We start from the raw sequence: 19,793 nt of genomic DNA on the forward strand, positions 1-19,793 counted from the left end.
TACTACGTAATGAAATGTTTGCCTGTACAGAGAGCCTGTGAGCTTGCCTTGGATGCCATCGCTGAGCTACCTGTAGAGGCACAGCCTGGTGATACTGCTTCATCCAAACAACAGAAAGCTGACAAAGAAAGTAAGTTTCATGAACAAAGCTTAGCGAAGTGATTTGTTGGTTGTATTGAATTTAAAGCAATAGATTGTTTTGTGTGACAATTATGGTAGCTTTTAGCTGTTTTAGAAAACTTACCTATGTCGCCTCAGAACTCTGTCTTGTTTCGGTGCCATTTCTTGGCTGGCTGGCTGGCTGGCTGGCTGGCTGGCTGGCTGGCTGGCTGGCTGGCTGGCTGGCTGGCTGGCTGGCTGGCTGGCTGGCTGGCTGGCTGGCTGGCTGGCTGGCTGGCTGGCTGGCTGGCTGGCTGGCTGGCTGGCTGGCTGGCTGGCTGGCTGGCTGGCTGGCTGGCTGGCTGGCTGGCTGGGTATGTTTTGTGAGTGTGTTTGTTTGTTTGTTTGTCTGATTGCAGCATAACTCAAGAAGCTGTGGATGGTATTTAATGACATTTAGCATGTGGATAGATGACGTCAAACTGAAGAACAAGTTTGATTATGGATGGCTATCTGTGCAGCAGAACTTCTAGTTGTAAACATCTAGTTTACTCTGAGTGGGTTCTGCAACTTTCTTTATATCTTTTCAGGTAGACAGTTACTGATGCTGTCTTGTACAGAAGCTGACATCCTTCCATACTGTGTGCATGTGCTTGTCACATGTCTCAAGGTAGGTACTCAAACTGGACAATCAAATGTCGGTACCTCACCAATCACCAGCTAGCATTGAATTCTGACATCCCTCCATTCTGTGTGCATGTGCTTGTCACAAGTCTCAAGGTAGGTACTCAAACTGGACAATCAGATGTTCATACTTCACAATATGACCAATCATCAGCTAGCATTGAAATATACTTTTTGCTTAAAGGCATCCAGAGCATTTTATGAGGCTCGAAACTTGAATAAAAAAGTCAAATTTCTAGTCATTCCTACACAAAGTAAGCTTCAATAATAGTAATAATAATAGTTTATTGCCAATTCATGCCCGTAGGCTAATTGCATGTTGACAACAAAGTCGAAATACAAATTTAATGTAAGGTTAAACAAAAGGTATACATGAATACAAGATCATTCTATATTGCTATTCTACAGTAAAGTTTCTATATCTACGGTACTAATGCGGGGTTTGATTTCTTCTCTGAAAGCAGTGGAAAATAAAAAGTCCCACACTTTCAATGATGAGTGGGTTGGAAGATTTTAAAAGGAATATGAGTTTCTGTGTATTTCTTAATTTAGACCAGTTTTTGGTGATTTCGGATACTTTCGTGAATTATCTGTTTCTTTCGGCTTCAAATTCGGGGCATTCGCAAGTTTTTGGTGATTTCTGATACTTTCGTGAATTATCTGTTTCTTTCGGCTTCAAATTCGGAGCATTCGCATAATTCATTTTCCACTGCTTTCGTTGCACACTGTTTACATGTTCTGTCCTGGACCGGTAGCTTTTTGTATCTCCCTTTCTCTATTTCTAATGGGTGCGCTAATTCTTATCTTACATATTGCCGCACGTTGGTCAAAGTCATTATGATACAGATAATTTTCCATGTCGTAGATCGTTTTTACGTTTTTGTAAAATCTTAGTTTTTCTTCATCTTTCAACAGGTTATGAAAGAATGTTTGAATATACATATCTTCTAATTTTCTTCTTAACAGTGCACATGTCTGTCTAATGTCTATATTAGAGTTGTCGGTATACCAAATGTATGAGTAGCCACAATTGTCAAGTACTTCCTTTACATGTTGAGTCCAGTTTTTCCTACGATTATTCACAGGTATATGTTCTTGTGACAGAAGTGCGTCTACTTGGAGAGGATGTGAGGAAATGTCTAGTTGTCTGAGTCGTAGCCAGTATTTGACTATGCGGACTGAAACATCTAGATCGACTGGAAATACATGTATACCCAGCTCCGCTCTACATGCTACGTTACTTGAGCTTCTTTGGACACCAAGTATATTTTTACAAAATCTGTTTGAATTATCTCGATAGCCAAGGACACTTATCGTTCAGGTAATCCTTTCCCCAGATTTCGCAACCGTACAACATGATAGACTTAATACATGCGTTGTATATCCTTAACAGGGCCTTAGGAGACAATGGTGAGTGAATCAAATGTTTGAGACTGAAAATGGCTTTACATGCTTTTTGTGATAATTGATTTTTGGAAAGAGAAAAACTTCCCGACGACAACAACATCAAACCTAAATAGCAGTAAGAACTTGCTGTTTCAATGCTCCCTGAACCAATGAAAAAATTCACATCCTTGAATATTTTTTCATGATACAGGAAGAACTTTATTCTACGACAATTGTAGCTGGTACAATGTATGGCAACTTACGTGCATGATAATTAAGCTATTGCTAATTGTTGACAGATATAGAGAACTAATCTAATCTATGACTAACAGTAAAATAGTCTATAAAATAATGTACATGCTAACGGTCTAGAATACAATATGTTGGTAACAGTATGCTGTGTCAGGAATGTATGATATTGTCTCGTTTTTGCACAGAGTTATATACAAATTTGCCTACATAGGTGGATATATGAACAGGGCATGATAGTATCATATTAAATAACTCTGTCCTTGTAGGTGCGGATATTGTGTCGGACGTACATACAATAGATTGTAACAATTTTTGTCGGTCATCGGCATAGGTTGGACAGTCCATAATGAAGTGAAATTCATTTTCAATATCATTATGGCATGTTGGACATAGTCTCTCTTTGGCTGGCGTGTTGAAGTGTCGGCCCTTTTCAATTTGTAAGGAGTGGGCACTAATCCTCAGTCTCGTTATGCTATTTCTAACAGATTTGCTTTGAATGGATGAGAGATAGTTTTCAAAACAGAATTGTTTTTTAATTTTGCAATAAGTGCTGAGTTTGTTCATGCTCTTTATTTCTTGTCTCCAGCCCGAGAGAAATGTGTCTTTCAAACGATTCTTGAAGATGTCACCAAAATGGTTGGCATTAACAGCAGGATTAAGCCAAACATTTTGGAAGCCATGTCTACATAACATGTCTTGTACATGGACAGCCCAGTCTTGTTGTAGCTCAACAGAAGTATCATGATGCTTTCTTTACAAGTCTGTCATTCGGCAGATTATGTAATCTGAACCAGTATTTTATCAACTGTGTCTGTGAATCGATATATAGTGGGAATACTCCTAGTTCGCGTTAACAGAACTTTTGGGTACGCCAAGTGAAATTTTGCAATAGTTCAAGAGTACAAACTCTAAGTCTGGATTTTCGTAGGATATTGTTGGCTGCTCAAGTGTTATATTATTTTCCTTCAGCAAGTTTGATTGATAGATAATATTCAGTTTGTTGCTGTATTTTTAAAACAAACAAGAACGGGGCAGGTAGGGGAAGGGTCTGATTTTTTGACGATACGGGAAGCTCTTATTACTAATGATGTGAGTTAATGATGTGATGTTTTCTGGCCCCAATATCGTATTGAGGGTCTTAGCTATTGATACTCTGGTAATTTCATTTTGATATTCTTTTATTCCGTGGAAAATAAGGTCTCTACCCTGTGCATTTGTTCCGAGAACGTCACTGCAGTACAATAAAATCAGTTTGATGCAGCTGTTAAAAAGGTCAAGGGCGAGCGAAATAGATGGGTTAAAATTTGTTGACAGCAGAGATTTTAATTTGAATGAAGTACGAAGAGCTTTAAGCCGTAGCTGTTTGGTGGCACGGTTAAATGAACCTGAGGGGGTGAAATCAACTCCTAGGTATGTGCATAGGAGGTTGTGATGTCAATGTTGCGGCCTTGTGGTGTATACGGAAAATGTTGGCTGTTAGTTCGTCCATTTTTGGAGAATATCATAACTTTAGTTTTATTTTCATTTATTGATCGTTTCCAGATAGAGCAAAATTGATCAAGTGTATTTAGACATTCTTTTAGGCCTGCCTCCGATTTTGACAGGAGAACGAGATCATGGGCCCAGAATAGACTGCTAATAGGTGACTGTGTCTTTTGAAATTAGAGGGTCTGAGGATCATGAATTTAAGATGTTTGGGAGATCATTTAAATACAAGTTGAAGAGAAGAGGGCTAAGATTGCAACCTTGACGTACCCCACAGGTTGATTGGAAGAAGGATGATAGGCCATTCGGTGTTTTCACGCAATATCTAACGTTAGAGTATAATTTTTTTATGGATTTTATAATTTTGAAGATATACATGTAGGCGTCCAGTTTTGTTGAAAATCACCACTTTTGTTTTTTTCTAATTCACTTGTAATTTCCATTTTGTGCAAAACATATCAAGTCTGTCTAAAGCATGTTGTAACCTTTCTTCGGTCTCTGAGAAAATCACCACGTCATCGGCATAAAGTAGACAAGAGACAAAAAGATTGTGCAAAGTGGGAGGTACGCATTCGGGGTTATAACTCTTTAGCAAGGTCATTGATAAACAGGTTAAAAAGTGTAGGGCTCAGATTACAGCCCTGCTTTACACCTCTGTCCGTGTCGAATAAAGGAGTGAGACCTGTGGAAGTTTTGACGCACGTCTGGGAGTTAGAATACATGGATTTGATTAATTCATAGAATTTTCCACCTATTCCTGAGCTGATCATGAGTATTTTATAGCGAAGGCCTTCTCTCCATACACTGTCGAAAGCTTTCCTGAAGTCGACAAAACAAGCATATATAGGCGTTTATTGGAATTAACGTATTTAGATATTAAGGAGTCAACAACGAAAAGGTTATCTCATGTTCCAAAATTCTTTCGAAATCCTGATTGGTTTGGGGAGAGAAGTGAATGCTCGTCTAATAATTAGAGAGGCGGGTGTTCAGTATTGTGGTAAACAATTTGGCTAGGCAACTCGTTACAGAAATTCTTCTATAATTATTCAGGTCTTCTTTAGAGCCTCCTTTGTAAAGTGGCACAATGTGGCTTTCGCACCATTGTTTAGGGAAGTGGCCTGATGACATGATTAGGTTGAATAAAATTGCTAACGGCTTTGTTAGAACATGTGCGGCACATTTCAACATTTCATTTAATATAAGATCATTGCCTGAGGCTTTACCATTCTTTAATTGTGAGATTGCTTGATTGATTTCGCTTGATTGTATTACTGTATCTAAAGGGTTGTGTTTTGACAGTTCGGTTTCCATTTCATTCAGTTTATTTTCAATGTGAATATGGAAGCTGTTGTTTGTTTTGGGTAAGTTAGATTTTTCATCACTTCCATACAACTGTTTGAAGTATGTATGGAGAGCTTGACTGTCTACTGCTTCCTCAGTGGATACATCAGTTGTTTTAAATTGTTTGATTAATTGCCAAAATGTTGAGGGATTGTTGCCGGATTGGGAATTAAGCTGTAACACATTGTAGAATTTCGTCTTTGTATGACTTTTTCGTTTTTCTTATAAGTCGAGTGTATTCTTTTTTCATTTTGAAGTACTTGCCTCTAATGAAAGGGTCACGGGAGTTTTTTTAAAGTAGTTTACCAAGATTGTTTAGGTTACGTCTGGCCGTTGCACAGTTGTCATTAAACCAGTTTTTCTTGTTTTTGTGTTTGTGTTTGTTATGTTGATTTGTGCCTTGTCTTGTACAGTCAAACCTGCCTAGGCGACCACCTCTTCAACGCGACCACCTGGCCATGGCGACCGCTTTTTCTCGGTCCCAAAAATTTTCCCCATAGGCACAAGCATTAAGCGGCCTGCCCAAGGCGACCACCCGTCCAACGCGACCGCCACGAATTGGGACCGCACAGAGCACAATCCCTGCCCATGGTGACCGCGTTTTTCCAGCGTGTGGTGACATCGGATTTTGCTGTCGGATTTCGCGGATGAAATGTTTTAAGACCTTGACGGACAAAAAGATATGAATAGCATCGATTCCTCCATGAAGTGTTTTAATAAAACGTTCCCACTATACTTAAATGTCGATGTTGTTGTGCCCATCGTAATCTTATACAAATGTAGTTTACCGCAAGCTCGCTTCGGTTTGAACTCAATTTTCAAAACGATCTTGTATTTTCAACAAAAATGTGTCTGTCTAACTAAATTCCGCCGGAAAATTATTCCGCGGCGGAGGGCAAAACGTCGGCCAAGCATGTTGTTCCTTGGTCCGCGACGCCATCTTTGTTTTGGGCGGCATAACGCTGACTTTTCTAAAACACGACGCTTCTGTGTATGAATATTTAGAATACTCTCGTAATTGATGAAAATTGATATTCTTATTTTCTTGTCATTTCCATGACTCTCACAAACCTATATTGGGTGCTGCTTGCTTGTAATCGCCCACGCTGTCCGTTCTGCTCCACTGTTACCTTTCAATGCGGTCGCGTGCTTGGCGGCGGTATCACAACTTTCCGTTTTCATCTTTCAGTTGTCAGATCGAAAACTTTTTGCCCCTTTTATCCAGCGATTGGCGCCCAAAAGAAGGCTGGGGTCAGCAGGTGTTTTCTAGGGATTCGTCTTAGGCCTTAACACCTAGATTTTATATGCGTGCGTCAGTGTGTGTACTCTTACTTTAACGTAACGTGTGAATGGGGGAGTGCGCTGCGAGATCATCGTGGCAGACATTTTTTTTAGTCAAAATTATGACGAACATTTGTCCACGATGTAACGGTATACAAATATTACAATGATAACAGAAAATGTAATTTCTGTAGGATCTTTCTGTCAATGAGAATTGAACCTGGTGGGGGTGATGCTGTCTAAATCACATAATTTTCCAACCATCTACGTAGAAGGATGAAGTACACTATTTGAACACCTCGACCTGGAAACATGTTATGATTGGAATCCTCCTCATGGCGACCACCTGTCCATCGCGACCGTTTTTGATCGGTCCCCCGGTTGGTGGCCTTGGGCAGGTTTGACTGTACATCGTAATTTTAGTGATTTTTTATCAGCTTCCTTTAGTAACGATGACAGACCAGTGAGTTTATTTTCGATTGAGCTCAAACTCGGCGTGGTTAACGTTTCTTGACTGTTTTTCATAACGTTTTCTACATTGAAAGTAAATTCGAGGGTATTGACAATTTCCTTGAACTTCTCTTTAGAGTCGGCGCTCCACACAATTTTACGGTGTGGCTGAAAGGGAAGAGAGGATTTTTTGGGCATATTGACATTAAAGGAGCTAATACACAATGTCGTTGTGTGGTGAGAACTGATAGAAACTACAAGACCTATAGACTGATCCTGACTGTCCATCACATTTAGCGGTTTGACCAATGAGAGAGTGACTGCATGTCTGTCAAGTATCATTTTTATGTTTTAATTTTGCATTTCTACGTTTTGGCGGAGGTGGGTGGGGCTATGGTATCGGTCTATTTTCACTAGGCGCGTGAAACTAAAAGATGACCATTCATGTAGCTTATTTTTGTGCAGCTTTTGAGCACTTTTGATAAGAAATCCGCACGCAAATGTGGTAAACAATGGCATTAAAAAAAATAAATGTCAATTTCATAAAGATTACAGCCGAACTAGAATATTTCAAGTTTTCAAGCCTCATAAAATGCTCTGGGTGCCTTTAAGAAACAAAATGGAATAGAATTATACAATATAGCTGAAAAGTAGTTACAGTACCTTGCATTCATTACTTTGCATAACCCTTTTTTAAGTCCTTCAATTTCTTATTGGTTTCTAGGATGTAAATTGTCTAAGATGACATTTTTAAAAGACTCTTACTACTAGTGTTGATTACTTATCAATAATTAAGATCTGTGTTTGTTTATTTGGTTGTTTTTCCAGAGAAATGCCTTGGGTGAATCAGAGGACGACATGTCCTTAGGTCACCTGATGGTCATGTTGCAGTATGACTGGCCCAGCCAGGAGGAGCTGTTTATCAAGGCTGTGGAAAAGATTGTTCAGCAGGGGAGCTTTACCTACAACATCTTCTTCAACTATGTCATCAGTATCCTTTGCATTCAGTCAAATGTTCATTCATCCATTCATTCATTCATTCGATCCATCCATCCATTCATTCATTGTACTTAGCGTGTCTTAAGGCAAATCTCACCAATCAAAACAGAAAAAACAAGAGTTCCGCGACCTCATATCTCCATGAACAATTCTATTTATGCAAATGACTTACACATTTACATAATGCATGCTTAATCATAAACACCTTTATCTAACTTACACATGTTGCAATATTGACAGTTCTATAATTTTCCAATTTGATGAATTTCTGTGTTTTTGCATTAATTATGCAAATCAGGAATTTATTTGCATTATTGGTATCTGTTGATGCTCCACTTTCCATAAACTACATATGTTACATGTATTTGAGTCTTATAATGGAAAACACTGCAAATATAGATTTTCCTCATTATCTATGCAAATTAATTCCCAATTAGCATAATTTGCACTTCATTGTGTATATCTCTGTCCAAGCTACCTGCATACTAAATATCATGGAAATCTGTTGTTCCTTTGTTCAGTTATTGTCCCTAGAAGATTTTCACAAAAACGCCCTTGCAGTTCCAGAGAAAGCTGCTAGGGGACCCAAACCTACACCACTTCTTTATTACATCACAAGCTATCTGCCACCCAAAAATCAAGACCACAGCACGTCTAGGTCAAAAGATACAAAAATTGAAGTTCTGCTGCAGTACCAAGGTCACATACCAGGGGGCCCAAAATCGACCCTAACCTTCGGCTTCACAACACCCGCCCACATACCAAATATCATTGTAATCCATCAGGAGGTTCTTGAGTTATGCTGACTACAAGAGTCCGGAAACACAAACACACACACACACAGACACACCAAAAACAATATCTCCATTTTTCATGGAGATAACAAAGTCGCTGTTTTCGGTCGTTTTCCTGCATTATAACTCCAATCTGCTTTATTACACTTTGCAGGCATATTCACAACATATTGTTTGTTTGCACCTTTGTTCATGAATGTGACTTTGCTGTGTCGTAAGAACAAACGTCTTTGAATATCCTCACTTCCTACCAACGCTTGAATTGTACGCCACTTTCATGAACATTCTGATGAACCACCAAACGTACAATGGTGCCCGCTGCTTGACTCCCCCACGAAGTTTCAAATATGTCTGAACACAACAACAAAATTGGGTATCTCTTTTACATGCTACAGAAGTAAGGAGTGTTCGTGCAGCTTGCTTTTGTGTTGTTTATTAACGATGGAAATGTGACAAAATGCCTCAAATATGCTGAAAATTATGTCAAATGTCAATCTGAAAGGAGATTTTCAAATTCAGAATATTTGCATTTTTAGCACCAGAATTGTAATCTCCAAGCAGATCCACACCGGGCGCGAAAATCATAATAATTATACCGGGCTGATTGGACCCTCTCTGGCTAGCATATACGATTTTCACGCCCGGTGTGGATCTGCTTGGAGATTACCAGAATTGTACAATACATACGTAACCTTTATCATTGATACATCTGTGTAGTTTTTGAAGGGGAGGGAGGTGTTGGAATTTCAAGTTAAACCTTTACTCAATGGCAGACATTGACATGCTGGAGGAGTTTGCCTTCTTGAAGACCCCTGAAGGTGGCAAAATTAACCTGGATCTTCTGCCTGTCAGCACAATAGCTATATCCAGGTAAGGTGACCAGTTCATCTATTTTCCTGTGCCTGTATAAGATAAACAAGAACGAGGTAGCTGACTGTTCCCTCTTGCAAGGTAGCTTTTATTATCGTTTTAGTCCTTACAAGTTACAGTGCATCAAGTCTTGTGTGCCAACTTGCGACTGTCACAGACAAGTGACTGTGTGTGTGTGCGCGTGTGTGCGCGTGTGTGCGTATGTGTGCGTGAGAGTGTGTGTGTGTGTGCGTGTGTGTGTGCGTATGTATGTGCGTGTGGGTGTGTGTGTGTGTGTGTATACTGTGGTGAGCATTGCTGAGCATTTTATCTGGCACTGACATTCTATTTTTGATTTCATATCCTCACTGTGATGTTTTGCTCACTCCTTTTCCATTCTTTGCAAATCTTGATGTATTTAACTAGATTCACCATTAAAGTCATGCCCCCTTACCTTGTCTCAATCATCAATGACCCTCTTTTTTTGTTCTCCTAACATTCTGTCAAACTTTTCTATTTGCCTAACTGATGGTCCCTGCTAATATTGCTGGTTTCCAATGTCTCTTATTCTATCCTGTTGCCTAACTGCATACACAGATCTCCAACACCAGTTCAGAGGTATGGACTGGGCAAAAAACCTTAAGCTGTGAAAGATGTTAACGTTCTTGTTTTGTGGTTCTTTTGAATTTGTTTCTTTTTTTCAGCTGTTGTTATTGCATTTAACCATAAGAACATGTTGGTTGTGTAATAGACTACTTTCCAGCTCATGTGCCACTGCAAAATCTACTCTCGCAAGTGCACAATGATGTAGAGATGTCCGTGACTTAGGCAAAAATGTTGGTGGGGAAGTAATTGTATAGTATTACCAAAAATGATATAGGTCTGCCCCCTTATTCTAATTGATATACCTATTACAGTTACTGCTCGACTTCTTTTGTTCAACTCAAGCATATTTGCGCTAGATTGTGCTCTTGAAAGAACAGATTTTATAATGGCGTCAGAGTTTTGGAAAAGGGTCTATTGATCTGATATGATATCTGTTAGTCCATGAATATTGACTTAACAGTTGTGCTCTAAACTATAAGGAAATTTCTTTCTGTTGATGGTGATATGTTTGTATAGTAACAACACACGTTACAACTAATACTGTATAATTTTCTAAAACTTTGAAATACAATCTATATGACATATCAAACTTTCACTAAGATGTCTATGTCATGATTTGAGCCTTAACCTCATATTTTCCGTGAAAAATGAAAGTTTTATTATTGTTTGATCACAGACAAAGAACAGTGACGAGAGGAGTTCACAAAGGTGTGAAAGAAGACTTCCGATTGGCCATGGAGCGCCAGGTGGCTCGTTGTTCGGAACACGTGGACACCCTGACCAAGAAGTTCCTGACTGAGGAGAGAGATATCATCCTACAGAACCTCTTGTAGACGGAACATGGAGTCTTATATAATACAACAATTTTGTATCACCTGAGGTACCAGTTCGACCCAAGGAAGGGCTCAGACTGAGGGTGATGCAGAATGCACTGTGTTTTATTGCCTTCGCCGTGAGGCAGAAGGGGGTATGCGATTGGTCTGGATTTGTGGAGTGATGGTGTCGCCGGTATCCTATTTAAACCTCCTTGGTATAACTCTCGAAGACAAGGTCGAATGCGGTCCCCCGAATGTGCGAAATGGAACGAAATGGAACGAAATGGATCGAAATGGAACGAAATGGAACGAAATGAAACGAAATGGAACGAACTAAAACATATGTAACATTGTGAAATGAAATACCAGTAGAACGCGAAATGTAAGGAACGTTGTAACATTTACAGTAGACGGGAACAGGAAACAAATACATAATATAACTTGTTTTGTTTCTTGAATCTGTTTGACAATAGTAAATACAACGTTTTTGCCGTGTTTGTGTGGCTAGATTCTTACCTGAAAATGGGGGCGCCGCGTGCAAGGAGCTCGGTCGCTCTTCCTTGATTTTACCAACGATCTGCAAATGAACTGCTGAAAATAGCAGGGAAAACAAGCAAACGGAACTGAGTATCGAAGTAAGGACTAGATTATACACAAGTTGGTGGTAACATAATTTGCCAAGAGGGCATGAGGCAAGAGTAATAGCGTGTTTGCGTGTTGCAAATGGAGCCCCGCATGAAAATGAACCGCCACTGTTGCCAGCGCACGGGAACTGTGCACATGGGCCTGCTACCGACAGGTACAATCAAACTCCGACTTCCCAGTTTATACATAGTCCATAACTAGCACGTAGCATATGCACATATGTGCAACGATGATTTTCATACAACCAATTGTTCGGCTGGTCGGCTGTGGGAGAATCGACCCCTCCGTTAATGATATGCAAATGCAACTCAGTGCTGCCTCACCAATGTGACACTCCATTCAATCACGGACGTGGACTGGGAACTACCTCTGGAGACATTTCTGCTTCCTTGTCACGACAAAACAATGGGAGGAAATGTATTTCACGGTTCTCACAACACGCAAACACGCTGTATAGATAATGGAATTACGCTTGCCCCATGCCCTCTTGGTGAAATATGAAATGCAATGTTACCACCAATTTCTGTATAATCTAGTCCTTACTTAGATACTCACTTCCGTTAGCTTGTTTTCCCTGCTATTTTCAGCAGTTCATTTGCAGATAGTTGGTAAAATCAAGGAAGAGCGACCGAGCTCTTTGCACGCGGCGCCCCCATTTTCAGGGAAGAATCTAGCCAAAAACGTTGTATTCAATATTATCAAAAAGATTCAAGAAATAAAACACGTTATATTATGTATTTACTTCCTGTTCCGGTCTACTGTGAATGTAACAACGTTCCTTATATTTCGCGTTCTATTGGTATTTCATTTCATAATGTAACATACGTTTTAGTTCGTTCCATTTCGTTCCATTTCGTTCCATTTCGTTCCATTTCGTTCCATTTCGTTCCATTTCGCACTTTCGGGGGACCCGTCGAATGTTGGTGATTTTTGGTAGGTAAGTTTCTGTTGGGGAGACGAAGGTCAAGTTCGAAGATGGGTTTTCTGCGGTGTTCCTTTGGCGCTGTAGTGGAAGTTTTGTGTTTGACAATTTGTTTGTCTGCGACATAACTCGAGAGAGATTTACTGGATCGTGATGAAATTTAGTTGGTTGTTGGGGGTAGGGGAAACGAAGGTCAAGTTCGAAGGTGGGTCTTCTGGGGGGTTCCTACGATACTACAGGGGGCATCTTATTATCTAAATTTTGGAGGAGGATAACTAAAGCAGGTTTTGGTGGATCTTAATTGTTTTGGGCAGGTAGAAACGATAAGTGATGATTAACATAATGAGATGCAAATCAGGTCATTTTTTCCATGATTAATGAGAAAAAGTTGAAATTCCCTTTCAATTTGCTACTATGTCTATATATTTAGGTTAAATTGCACTGACAGGCCTGCGGGCGGGTGACTTACTTTCCCCCAGGAGCGCTCCTCATGGGACGTCACCGGAGCCCAGTTTGCTTGCCTGTTCTTTTTCTTCATCTTCTTCCCAAAACCAAGTAGATGTGAGGTGGTAGCTCTACCAATGGTATTGCAGAAAGTTATATGTACCTCGTACATGGTTCTGATGTTATATTTGAGATGTAGGTACCTTTAAGAAAGGTTGATACACCTGGCCATAAATTATGCTTATGAGGACCTCATTTGCATAATCTATGAGAACATAAATTATGAGGACCTCATTTGCATAATTTTTGCAGAAACTTGTATTTCCCTTACGGTACATGCTATGGATGCCATATTTGAGATGTAGGCACCTTTAGGAAAAGTGAATACACCTGGACATAAATTATGCTAATGAGGTCATGCAGAAACTTGTATTTCCCTTACGGTACATGCTACGGATGTCATACTTCAAATGTAGGTACCTTTTGAATAGGTACATACACCTGGACATAACTTATGCTAATGCAGACCTCCTTTCCATAATTCATACAGAAACTTCATAATTCCCTTATAGTAAATGCTAAGGATGACATATTTCTGGTGTAGGAAATGGGAGGGGATATCCTGCATTTTCTCGAAAATGTTGCCTTTCTAGTTTGCTTGATTGATAAGAACATGCCCTGATTCCAAAGTTGTAAATAACGGTAATTTGATACTTTCTTTCGGAAGTTAAATAAAGGTGAACATCATCATACATTAAGTATTCAATCCATAACACACCTTTCAAACACATCTTTCATACAAGTTGACACCATTCGGCGAAGGTATGGGATCGCCGAACTCTAGTTTTGTTAATGTCATATACACCCGACAAAAACGAAAATCTAAATGTAAAATGCGCCAGAAGTTGACAAAATTTGCTGTCCTTAAAAAGGGCTGAACCAAAAATTGTTACAGTAACAACATCGATTCTAATGTTTGAATTTTTGACAGTGGTGCACGCACAGAGCCTGTATGATTATTAACACCCATATCAAACATTAACCCAGCCCAGGCATGACTGCTATTGTCTATATTAGTCATTTTTGCATCAGTATTGCTGATGCATAAATCATATCATGGACTTTGAGTCATTCCAGTATGTGTACATGTAGGTACATGTATAGCAAGGAATGTAACACAAATCTATTCCAAAGAAAGGACCCGGTATAGGTACATGTACATTCCAGGTTGACAAAAATAATGAAATGTGCAAGAAAAAAAAGGAAGGAAATTGAAAACCATAGGAAATTCAAACAGTTGTAATTGTTTTGTTTGCGTGTAACCGAGAGACTACATGTAGTAACTGAAAAGTAGTTCAATTTTACGTCATATGAATATACACAGTGTCACGCAGTTGTGTTAAACTGTGAGAAAAAAAGGCTGAATAACAGGTTACAATTTGACTGAAAAAAAAGATTCTTTGTAACTTTGATGAATGTTTGTCACCTTCCTCAGAGCAATTCTGACCGGTTCACTTTGCATTGCAGCTAGTCCCTAACATAAATTATTTGCATTATATGCATAGATAGTTAATGCAGTCCCAATGTATACATGTACTTTAGCATCACTAAGCAGCAACACCTATAACTGCAGTGCAAACTCAACAAGTCAGAATTGTCCTGAGGAAGGAGATAGGCGGTTACCGAAACGTCAGTTGATTAAATCACTTGGTTGTGTAAAAATAGTTGTTTTGTTCATTAACTTACCAACCTGCTGAAACTATTCACAGGTCAATTTGATATCTTGTAAATTAAACATTGAACAACATCCTATGTGTTGTGCTTGTCATTTCTTAATGATATAGTTATACTTAATGTTATAGTTTACTTGTTTGGTCAACCAGAAAGCTACTAGTAGTCTCTTTGGAACCTCCATGAAAAACGGTGGTAATTGTAATAAGTTTTTGGCTCCATTTGTGTATGTGTTTCCTCAGCAAAACAAATCTATTCATTCATTCTAAACTGAAATTCAGTTTAGAATATGATTCCATCTCTGGCCATAAGAGACTGGCAGACCAAATTTAACTATTGATTATGAATATTGTGAAGTATATGAAGAGAACAGTCTTATAAAGAATGTGTCATTACCAACAGTTCTTGCTTATGGAAGACATAATTGTTTTACACATAATGTTAACAGACGACCACCTTTTGACTACAAATCGATGCTAAACGTTTAACCTTCTATCCTCTAAGGCGTTACTAGTACTAGGCTCAGTACCCCCATATAAAGGCTGCTAATGGTTAAAATATCATGTTGCCATGTTAGGCAGGTATCTCACTGGACTTTCGGCACGTTGGCGACCTCGCTGCGACCAAGCGATTTGACCGAGTGCTCACCAAATTTCATCGTTTTGTGTGTTTTGTTGTCTTTATCAAGTCGCACCAACGGCCAACCAGACCAGTTTGAAGGCGCTAATGCACACATGTATGTTTACCTGTATGGGCGGTCCTCGCTTAAGTTAGCTGACCCGGCAAAATAAATTAATGTCCGGAGTCGACCTGTTTGCTCAGCCTTTGTTATTTCTGTTGGCGGTTGGTAAATTGTTATACTAGGCTTCCCAAATCTCCTACCTTGTAGTCCGCCATTTTACCTCTTCTACAATCTGTTCTAAGATCGACTAATGAAAAGATTGCGTATATTCTCACCAGACTTTTAACAAGCAAAATTTGGAATCTGGCGTTCATCGGTAGACGGATACGTTTGTGTATGTGTCAGCGGTTAGGGCACTAGGTGCTAACCTTTGTGTCAAACGCAAACACACCTTTGACACCTGTTCCTTGGGCGCACATAAGCATTCTTACGCCCTACTTTGAGACCAAGACGTCGTTCCTACCGTCTTAACAGCAATGGATACCGGAGGCAGGTGGAAGGTAAGTTTCTCATCCCATGTGCACTTAAGGTTGTCTTGAAGTCTAAATTTGTGCTTAACTGTGCTTCTGCAAACAATAATGGCGGATGGCTCAACTACGTAACAGTTGAGCAAGATTGGTTATAAATCAAATATGCGTAAGCGTACCTCCTTGTGTTAGACATTTGGCATTTTTAGATACCGAGTATGCGTAAACTTGTATAGGCTTCTTTTTCTTGCACAATTCCAGTATACGTCTCTTTTTTCCAGGCAAAAAGAAGGAGATATGAGACAACAACAACAGTTAAGATCGAGGACGATAACAAGGGTAACTGTACATGCTGTTCAGGATGTGTAGAGAAACTGACGTCACTAATACAGAACTTCTACGTCCAAGTGCTGATCATTGTCGTGCTCCCGCTGGGCTTGTACCTGGTGGATCTGCTGACCGATCTCCTCCTAGCGGTTATGTACTATAACAGCAAGGACTACACCTGGTTCGGGCTGACGCTAGCCTTCATCCTGCTGCCGTCTATAGTCATGCAGGTGTGGACCTGGGTCTGCTTAGGGTACGAAAACCAGGAGATGGACAGGGTGATCACCAGGGGTTGGTGGGTGCTGGTCCTGTGCGTCCTGCAGATGGGCGTGTTTGTGGACTACTGGGTTCTGTACCAGCGCTTCAAGAGAGGCTCGGACATAGGGGACAGTAAGTACGCGTTCCTACCGCAGATCCATCTAGTGGAGACCATGTTAGAGGCAGTTCCGCAGCTGTGTCTACAACTCTACATCACGATCGTGCAACATTACAGGAGTAAAGGAGAGGAACCCGGTATCGTGAACATCTCCTTCATCAACACCGATACAGCCTCCAGTGACCAGACGGACGGTCCGCCTGCTCCGCCCGTCAACATCCAGATTATCTTTTCGGTGACGACCTCCCTTCTCGCCGCCGTCAAGGCCCTGATGGTGTACGAGTACTACTATTGGAAACGTGGCAAGAAGGGGACTCAGATCATCAGCAATGTCCTGTTCGCGGCGTGGAAGGTAGTGGAGGTGTGCTGTAGGGTGGCCACCATCGCTTTGTTCAGCTCACTCCTGATGCCGTTCATCGCTATCCCCATCGCCGTGCACTGGATCATCATGGCGGCGGTGGAAACGAAGGTAGGGAAGACGCAAGCTGCGGTGCAGGGAGAAGAAGAACTGAAGCTCCAGCCTGTTTGGGTCAGCATCCTGGCAGTCGCACCGATTGACGTGGTGAGTTGGGTGACGTTCACCCGGCAGCATACCGTCGTCCCGCTGGTCACCAACACCATCCTCATCACGGTGGAGAACTACACCATGGTCACGCTGTGGTACGTGTTCAGCCCGTACCGATGGTACGGTACCACGGCGCTGGGAGTGTTGGCGGCCGGGTACGCCGTCTCCGTGGTACTGAACGTTGTCTATCACGTCTACACGCTGAGGAAGCGAGCTGGGTCCTTACGGCGAGACAGGATGACACAGTACATCAAAACACGCTCCTCTAGCTCCGGCTACACCAAGACAACCACCATCGAATGGTCCAAGACGACTTACACCAAGATGTTGGACATGGTTATACAACACTGGTAACGTCAACGTCTAATTTCCTCAGCCAAATTTCAACTAAAAAGGCCGTCATTTGCCCCTGAGCAAATACAGCGTGTTTAGCCATACTCCTCCCCATGCAAAAAATGGAGATGTCCATCTTTGTTTTGAAAATGGCAAAGAATTTAGAAAAATAATTCTGAAGTACTAGTAATATGCCAAAAGTGTGAACAAAGCCATGTGCTCACATGTCCCAGGCAGTCGCAATGCCACATTTGGTATAAACACTAGGGCAGCACGCCCAGAAATGCAAGATAACTTGATGAACTCAATTGGCCAATTAGGCGGTCGCATTTTGAAATGCCGTGCTCCCATTGGCTGTCACAAAAACACTCAATAAAATCACTTTAAAGGTCTACATCGAAAAAAATGGAAAAAAAAACGCCTAGGGTATTTGCCCACACTACCTTTGTGTCAAATTTCAGGTCATTTGGTCAAAAAATGACAGAGATGAATCGATTTGAAGATTTGACAGGCAGAAGGAGAAGAAACATGTCATTGAGTAAAAACAATTGAATATGCTGAGCCATACTAGGTATGGCTAAACATACTAGTAATTATCATAGGACACATTTTTGACACACATTCTATCAGGCGGTGCTTTCAAACATCTCTTACTTTGTGAATCCTCTCTTTGCTACTCTAAGATAAATTGTGAGATAATGTACCCTCCTCAGAATTTCTTCCTTATTCGGACGTTTTGCTCCTGTTTAAAGCAGAAGGCTGAATTATTTTATCTGTATCCTACAAGAAATACCTAGCAAGGGAGCGAGGGGGACTTGCGCTCAGTGAAAGTTAAAGTGGACCCCAAGTTGATGTTTTATTGCATACAATATTTATCCGTTTATGTATCATTATTATATCTTTGTTTAATTCTTCTCTTGTTTGATGGTGGCGCTGACATGATTTTGATTCAACTTTAGTGCGCCGTCATCTTATCTTCATTTGTTTATTTCTGTTTTGATAATAGTAAAAAAAAGGTAACGACTTACGATATACTAGTTACTGCTGCAAAATCAAAGAAAAATTAAACAATAGTAATAGGACTTGCCGAATTGGTGTGATGAAGGATAGAAGAATGTATCGAGAGAATAGTCGTAGAGTGTGATTTCCAGAATCTGTTGCAATTATTTCGCTGACCATGTATTGTTCTATCATATCTGTACGTTTATAAAGAAATGTGGCATGTATATACTCAATTCGAATGTAGTTATGAAATAGGAATGAACAATATTCCTCAGCAATAATTACAGAGAGGTTTAAAAGAATGCTATAAATATAAAAGATGTATTCCGACGCAACCCATTAGCTTTGTTAATGAATTACTTTGTTCTTGACGATGCCAAAGTATATAACTGTGTTTAGGAGTGATGTTATATATATTAAGGCTAAATGCATAATTTAGCCCCAGTGTGCGTCAGTTTCTACAATTATCATTTAACTACATGTATGGAAGTTTGCACATGTAAGATAAGACATGTATCGATCGCAAGAATGTAATATGATGAACCACGGGTCTCTTTGATTTTCATGCCATATACCCCATATAATGTTGATGTTGTCAGATAGAGACAGTTACTGTGTTGACTGTCACACTACCAGTATTTTAGGTGAATGAAACGAAGTTTACAAGAGTTGTTGAAAATTAGCTCACAGTCTTTAGTCCAGGAGGAGAAACCAGAAAAAATGGTCTCGTAGCACACCCTTTATATATAGTCAGTATCATTGAATGATAGCTTGATGTCTCTTGATCATTATCTTCGCCGAGTACTTGTACTCGGAGAAGATGATGTTTTCGGTTGAAAAATCTGTTGGGTGGGTCGGTATGTATGTCAGGGGCATAACTCAAGAAAGCTTCAATGAATCTTTATGATTTTTGGTAGGTGTGTAGTGGTTGTGCAAAGGAAGGTCAAGTTCGAAAATGGCCCACCTTGCGTTTTTCAACAGTACTGCAGCGGACTTCGCCTTTTTTTGTGTTTGTATGTAGGCAAAAAAGTGACAGAAACGTTAATGGATCTTCATGATTTTTTGCAGGTGTGTAGATGTTGTGAAAACGGAGGTCAAGTTTAAAAATGGTTCCCCTGGCATTTTCCGTTGGTACTGCAGCAGGCTTTGTGTTGATGTGTATTTATATGTCGCCAGCATAACTCGAGAAGCTGTTGATGGATCTGATTTTAAGTGGATGCGTAGGGCTTACAGAAAGGAAGGTCAAGTTCGATGATGG

General features: G+C 40.2%; 2 protein-coding genes across 2 annotated transcripts in view; both read left to right on the forward strand.

Moving 5' to 3' along the window:
- Nucleotides 1–14,862, forward strand: part of LOC136449004 (integrator complex subunit 10-like) — a 41,356-nt gene extending 26,494 nt beyond the window's left edge. Inside the window, exons 15-19 of the mRNA XM_066448759.1 lie at nt 31–130; nt 690–769; nt 7,807–7,969; nt 9,545–9,641; nt 10,903–14,862. Of these exons, the coding sequence (XP_066304856.1) occupies nt 31–130; nt 690–769; nt 7,807–7,969; nt 9,545–9,641; nt 10,903–11,059 (597 nt within the window). The 3' untranslated portion in view covers nt 11,060–14,862. The remainder of the gene's footprint in view (nt 1–30; nt 131–689; nt 770–7,806; nt 7,970–9,544; nt 9,642–10,902) is intronic.
- A 605-nt stretch (nt 14,863–15,467) lies between these two features.
- Nucleotides 15,468–19,217, forward strand: LOC136449005 (XK-related protein 6-like). Its single transcript, XM_066448760.1, has 2 exons — nt 15,468–15,965; nt 16,214–19,217. The coding sequence occupies exons 1-2, from the start codon at nt 15,942–15,944 to the stop codon at nt 17,552–17,554; spliced, it is 1,365 nt and encodes a 454-aa protein (XP_066304857.1). The 5' UTR covers nt 15,468–15,941; the 3' UTR covers nt 17,555–19,217.
- The last annotated feature ends 576 nt before the right edge of the window (nt 19,218–19,793 follow it).

This window comes from Branchiostoma lanceolatum, chromosome 14 (genome assembly GCF_035083965.1).
Source record: "Branchiostoma lanceolatum isolate klBraLanc5 chromosome 14, klBraLanc5.hap2, whole genome shotgun sequence".
Lineage (NCBI taxonomy): Eukaryota > Metazoa > Chordata > Leptocardii > Amphioxiformes > Branchiostomatidae > Branchiostoma > Branchiostoma lanceolatum.

Coding starts and splice junctions, on each gene's coding strand:
- LOC136449005 (XM_066448760.1), top strand. CDS start 15,942: ATGGATACCGGAGGCAGGTGGAAG. Junction 15,966..16,213: donor ATACCGGAGGCAGGTGGAAG/GTAAGTTTCTCA, acceptor TCTTTTTTCCAG/GCAAAAAGAAGGAGATATGA.